This window comes from Polistes canadensis, unplaced genomic scaffold (genome assembly GCF_001313835.1).
Source record: "Polistes canadensis isolate GaletaPanama2010 unplaced genomic scaffold, ASM131383v1 scaffold_197, whole genome shotgun sequence".
NCBI classification, from domain to species: Eukaryota; Metazoa; Arthropoda; class Insecta; order Hymenoptera; family Vespidae; genus Polistes; species Polistes canadensis.
In genome coordinates, this window is record NW_014569744.1 from 214,082 (window position 1) to 221,118 (window position 7,037).

General features: G+C 27.8%; 1 protein-coding gene across 1 annotated transcript in view; it reads right to left on the reverse strand.

The window, feature by feature from the left end:
• The window catches only part of LOC106789705 (protein cueball), a 9,755-nt gene that overhangs the window by 1,324 nt on the left and 1,394 nt on the right, over positions 1–7,037 (reverse strand). The window contains exons 2-6 of the mRNA XM_014754163.1: positions 3,332–3,544; positions 2,689–2,875; positions 1,900–2,514; positions 1,299–1,631; positions 896–1,178 (exon numbers count right to left, since the gene is read on the reverse strand). Of these exons, the coding sequence (XP_014609649.1) occupies positions 896–1,178; positions 1,299–1,631; positions 1,900–2,514; positions 2,689–2,875; positions 3,332–3,544 (1,631 nt within the window). The remainder of the gene's footprint in view (positions 1–895; positions 1,179–1,298; positions 1,632–1,899; positions 2,515–2,688; positions 2,876–3,331; positions 3,545–7,037) is intronic.

Sequence of the window (7,037 nt, forward strand, 5' to 3'; positions counted from 1 at the left end):
TATATATATATATATATCGTGAAGAAAACGTCAAATCATATAATAAGTTAACACTCTTCTCTTCTTTTCTTTTTTTTTTTTTTCTTTTTCTTTCCCCCTTATATTATTTATAACTAATATGAATTATATTACGTAATAAAACGTTGAATAGCTTGATCACCATTATCTCAAAGAAAAAGAATATTCTCGGTCGCGAACCCGACTCCCAAGAGAAAGAGAGAGAGAGAGAGAGACTTGTCAACAACATAAGCTTTCTCTTTTTACGTATCAATAAATTTTTTCGTTAAAAAATTAATTTTTGTTTGCGCTTTTTATATTTAATAAGATTTTCTTTCTTCTCTTTTTTTGTCATTTGTGTGTGTGTGTGTGTTTTCATTCGTCACGTTAAATCTAACGCGAACCGAGATTAATGTATACTTTATTTTTCATATTTTCCTACGCAATAATGATTATCTTTTTAAAATATATTATTAAACGTTGTCTCGCGCGAAGGAATGATTGATTAAAAAAAATACTGACATACTTGCGAATGAAATATAACGAGATCGTAATTGTTGATGAACAAATTAATGAATTATTGATCGATTTAAAAAGAATAAAAGAAAAAGAAATAAACAAACATTGTATATATAACGAAAAATATATCCGATTTATAATTTATAATAATACTGTTGCGAAATTATACCGTTGATTATTATTTTTTTCTCTTTTTATTTTAGAAGAAAAAAAAGAAAAAAAAAGAGTAAAAGAATGAGCTATGCATGCGTGAGTATCGAGTGACAATTCTCACAAATACATACATACATGCATGCATACATACATACACACGCATTCACACATTTGTTCACCTCGTGAGCTACCTTACAATAAACTATTTAGATGGTATTTCACTCACTGTTTCGCAGATATTCATGTTGCAGCAATTTTCTATAGTTATTTCGCATTGATTATCCGTTAGTTGCGGTCTGGATGTTAATGGCGTAACACCACTCTTGCTAACTACAAATCTCTTCTTGATTCTTGGACGACGACGTAATTTGTTCAAATAGAAACTCATTACGACGATCATTATAATAAGTACAACTATTAGACCGATAAGTACAAATATTAATGTCTTCGATTGACAATTTTCATTTTGATTAATCATCTTTTCCGAGGTATTGTTGTTCTCGTTACATCTGTTAAAAGAAGAAAAAAAAAAAAAGCATATAAATGAGATGTTAATTAATATCGAACATATTTTTTGTTAACAATATGTGTGCTAAAGACAACAAAATGTATATTTTTATTTGATTTACCTGCAAGTGGAATTTGTATCGGTGTTTTCGAATTTAGATAGACTCAACGTAGGTGCAGCATCCACTTCAGGTATTTCCAATTTAGGTGTTTCGTTAAGAATCTCGCAACGTGTTCCACTCGAAAATTTGCATTCGCAGATAGGAAAAGTTGCGTGGACGAAACATATGCCATCGTTGAGACAATAATCTTCGCAAAGATTTATTTCACATCGTTTACCGGCAAACGTACCATTGCATAGACATTTGACTTCACCGAAACTCGTAACGATGCATTCACCACCATGTAGACAGTAATTGTGGCAGAGGGAAATTTCGCACATAGTACCCGTGTAACTGTGCAGGAAATTATTCTATTTTATTTTTAACCGTATGATAGAAAGAGAAACACTACCAATGGGGTAGTAATAGTAGTTCGAATCAATTTCATTGTTTTTGCGTTAAACAAAAGTGCTTAAACATTTCACACATTCGTAATATTAAATTCATTTATAATAATATTTCTAAACACAACAATATCTCAAATGCAATGTAAAAAATATTCTACTTGTATGTTGGACGAGAAAACAATTTATTAAATAATACAATTACAAATATATCTTACCCAGATTTACAACGACAAGTACGTAAAGTACGATCGAAGAAACCATTGTTTAAACACGTTTGATAATTATCCGATTCAACTTCTTCCGTACTAGTTGTTAAATTATTATAAGATTCTAGGAGAGTTGCTTTTTTTGTTATTTCCGAAACATCCAATTTTCCGGATCGTTTTTTGAGTATAGCATCGCAATCGATGGTATCAACGTTGTCGCGTGAGATAACAGCATTAGGATTAACATTTTTAATAGATTTGACAAAGGATTTAAATCTGATTGGTAAATCAGGATTTGTTATATTTTTAGGCATCATCCAAATAGCTGAGTGTACCCAATCACACCAATAAATGAAATCCTTATCGATGGTTAAATAAACGGGTTGATGATTTCTATTGTGGAATATCAGTTCACGTTCTGTACCGTCTAAGTTGCTACGTTCGATTTTAAAGTGTATACCTTCTTCATCGTCAGACCAATAAAGTTTACCTTCATTATGATCGATTGTTATACCCATTGGTTCGTAAAGATTTTTCGTTATTACGACAGTTCGATTTGTACCGTCCATGTTCGATCTTTCGACACTCGGATTTTGTTTGTCGGTGTTGGTCCAGTAAACGTGACTGCAAGAGAAAATAAAAACAAATATATAAATAGAAAAATAAAAATAGAAAAATACAAAAATCACAGAGTCTCGCCGGGTGAAATAAAATATGAGAAATAGAAATAGAGACCGAGTGAAAGTGAAAGTGCAAAGGAAGAAGGGAGTGCGAGAAAGAAAGTGAAGCAGCACACACCTGTTACATGTGTCAAGTGCTATACCACGTGGAATTCCTTTGAGTGTATGCAGAAGGACTGGTTTCTCAGGTGGGCCTACTGTCGGCACGTGCATCTTCATGATTGTTTTGTTATAGGCATCACACCAGAAAAGTGTACGAGATGTTGAATCAAATGCCATCGCCACGATATACGTTGTATCCTGTTCTAAAGAAACGAGAAAGCATACATCGATTTGAAATTGATTTATTTCTCGGATAATTTATTGAATATGGCTTATCGATATGTATTCCGTTACGAAATACATAAACCTATAGGAATTGAATTATTTCTTTAGAGAATTTATTGAATTTATGGTGTTTAGAAAATATTTAACACACTAAAATCATGGATAGTATTTTTCTTTTCTAAATGTTCATTCAATTATAATTTGTTGATTTGTTTATTATATCAGTGTAAAAATTGTTTAATATTTAATATTGAAATGTGTTCAAATAATATTAAAGTTGATTTATTTGATAGGAAGTCTCGTTCCCGCGCTTCATTCTTATTCGTTTGTTTAAAGTACCACGTGATCGAATAAGTTTTAAGCGGGAGAATGGTTGAATTATGAATTTAAGAAAGAGTATTAGAAAGAAAAATATATGAGATAACATTACTTACCCAGTAATAGTGGTTTAGATGTTAAATTTTTCGTAGTTAAGTCATTACTAAATATCGTTACGTTGTTTGTAGGATCACTGAGATAAACTGTCCTTGTTTTATCATCGTAAGCTATTCCTGTTAACGAGACCGCTCCAGCTACGGTAGCTTCACCAATCAAAGTTCGATTTTGTGAAAAAAAATTTATCTCATCTCCAATCACAATTGCGATATCTGAAATAGAAAAAATCACGATTAATGACAAATATTTATTTTTATGATTAGATTCAATTTGTTATTATACGTTCATCATTCGTAATTAATTATGACTAACCAAATATATTTGTATGGATGTGTATATGTGAATGGTATGTGAATGGTTAAGATATATTTTGTAATATGTATTAAGCGGAATGATATTAAAAGGCGTCAATCAGTATCGATATAAATCTTATTGTTACTACTCGAGATTAAAATCTTGATCGATGATATAGAATAATCTTTTGATTAACGACTTCCGTGTATTCATTTTCATTTATTATATTTCTTTGATTTTAATAGGTCGAGTGATTAAGTAACTAAAAAAAAAACACTATTATAATTTATGATATATTTTAATCGTAGATGTTTATAAAATGAAATATTCATGGACCATGACACCTCCCCCAATGAATATATTAATATATGAGTATTAATTATATGAAAAGTAAAAATCTATATTATAAATTGTGATCGTAGATATTTGTCAAAGATATATATTTAATCAATAAATAAATATATACACACGTATAAATAATAAAACGAAGAAATGGATAATACAATTTGATCGTAGAAATACTTGTAAAATATATTTTCTAATGAATGAACTATAATTGGAATAATCTTAAGATAAATATAATRTATCATTTGTTTAGATCAATGAATATATTAATATATGAGTATTAATTATATAAAAAGTAAAAAATCTATATTATAAATTGTGATCGTAGATATTTGTCAAAGATATATATTTAATCAATAAATAAATATATACACGCGTATAAATAATAAAACGAAGAAATGTATACTACAATTTGATCGTAGAAATACTTGTAAAATATATTTTCTAATGAATGAACTATAATTGGAATAATCTTAAGATAAATATAATATATCATTTGTTTAGATCAATAATCGATTTATAAAAAGATTTACAAGGAAAACCCCGTTTCATCAACATTGTTTAGACTATACATTTAAGTATAGATAATGTGGTAAAAGATATCAAGGTTGTTAGGTCATTTAAGAATGTTCGAGATTATCTGGTTCATTTAATTTTTCTTTTTTATCTTGTTTTTTTTTTCTCTTCCCTTTTTCTTTCATCAAACGATGACCTAAAAACTAAGAGTAACATCAATGAAAATATAATAATTTGCAATCGTATGTTATTTCCCAGTATTTTGCGTGACGTTTATTATCGAATTATTATTTATGATTTATGTACTAATTATTTTTTAATCTCACACTCATATACGATTTTATATTTTTTTTTTTTTTTATTTTTTTATTTCATTATGTGATAAATGTAAGAACTCGAAAACAAATTTGTGATTTATGTTATTAAGACTGACACATGAGACACTCATTCATTCGCATAATAGAAATTTTACGTTTTTAAATGTTGCGAGTGAAAGCAAGTAATTATTTTTTTTTTGTAAGTTTTAAAGGAAGAGAAAATCGTGAGAATAAATTCTTTCGATTGCAGGAAGAAGAAAAAAAGGAAAAATATTTATGAGAAATCAGGAAGTTTTATTTTCACTCTTGGCGCCAATATAAATATTCATATTTACGAAGTACCGAACACAAAAAAAATACCGGAAAAATATTTAAATTTGTCTATAAAGCATTGTGACAAATTTGTTGACAAATAAAAAATAAAAAAAGTTACAATTAGTTATTTAATCTTTTTCTTTTTTTATGGTAGAATATATCTCTCGTGTTTTTAATGTTAAGTTTAAATACGTTTTTATTTATAAGATAATTTTAAATTAGCATGTGCGATGAAAAACAAAAAAAAAAAAACGCGTAAAGACTTATATTTTTTCTATTGAAAAATTATTTTTCCAACTATTAAAAAGTTTATCTTTTTTTTTTCTATCGTAAAAATATGCAGTCACATCGTATATAATTTACAATATATATTTTTTAATCTCAAAGTTAAAAGATAAATATCAAATTAGACAAAATTTCATTTGCATCAATACATAATTAATAGTAATATAATTATTAGCATATTAGAATAATATTTTAGCTTTGACAATGATATTAAAAGAATAAATACACGTTCGAAAATTCTTCTTATTTTTTTGTCAAATAAAATTTTCTATCTAAAGATTTAACGAGAGATGAAAATTTTCAAATAAATCCCATTTAAATGAGAATAGGAATTTTTCTAATTAATTTAATATGTGGAATGGAAAAGAAAAAAAAAATTGATAAAGAAGCCGTCATTTAATCGAACAAACTTGCTAATGCAAATTTACATAATTTGCATGTTACACACCTCGATGTTTTTATATTCTTTATGTATTCGTCATAATCATTCGAGATCGTTCCTTCTTTTTCTTTTACCTTACGTAAATTGTGACAATGCAGATATATTAAGAATTCGTTCTATATCGGTATTTTAACGATTAAGATAAGAACAACAATACGAAAATCTTGTTTAAAATCATTATCTAAATTGACACCGTGTGTTACATATTTTCATTGATATTTTTTCTTTTCTTTTTTTAATTAACGGGACACTCGAAAGAAAGTCGTCTTTTGTTTCCCAACCCTTCTTCTTCTTCTTATTCGCATAATCATTTAGCGCATGACAACACGAAAATAGCAGGCGATAAAAGAGAACTGCTAAATAAATGCTCTACTTTTTATATAACACTTTTGCAAAGTTTCAAAATGAATAATAGATCAAATCGGACATGAACGAGCCAAGAATAAAAAAAGAAGATGATGAAGAAGAAGTAAAAAAAAATCCCTTAAATTCATTTAACACAATACCCAATTCATTTATTTTCAGAATTATCTAATTATTTTAAAATCAGATCTATGACATATCTTTCATTTGATCTTCAATTGTTCTTCAAACACATATGAATGAATTGATATCACTAGAACAATCTTTATATTTCATGAAAAGAAAATGAAAAATGGGTAATGCTTGTAACAAACAATATACTCATCAATTTTCTGTGTAAATTAGAAAAAGCCAATAACAGAAATGGAATCCTTCCTTGTTATATTTCTAAGGAAACTTTTTCATATTCAAATTTATTCGAGAAAATCATATATATATATATACATACATACACACATATATATATATATATTTGTTTGATCAATGATAAGAATATTACATTTTGCCGATAAGGAAGTATATATTACAATAGCAATCTATAAGTAATGTTAAATATATGCGATTGGCGTCATGCATATCGGAAATATTAGGATTCTTAGCGTTCATAATTAATGATTGCAAACTGGGTATCATTTTAGATTATAACGTCGACATGTTAAGGCCATGGTATTACGTAAACAGGTATATAAGAACGTGCACGAGAGTGTGTATGTGTGAGAGAGAGAGAAAGAGAGAATTATTACGAGATAACTAAGATATATACATGTATATACACATAGGTGCGTGCATGCATTTGATGAATGGGAATAATATGAATGAAAAATATTT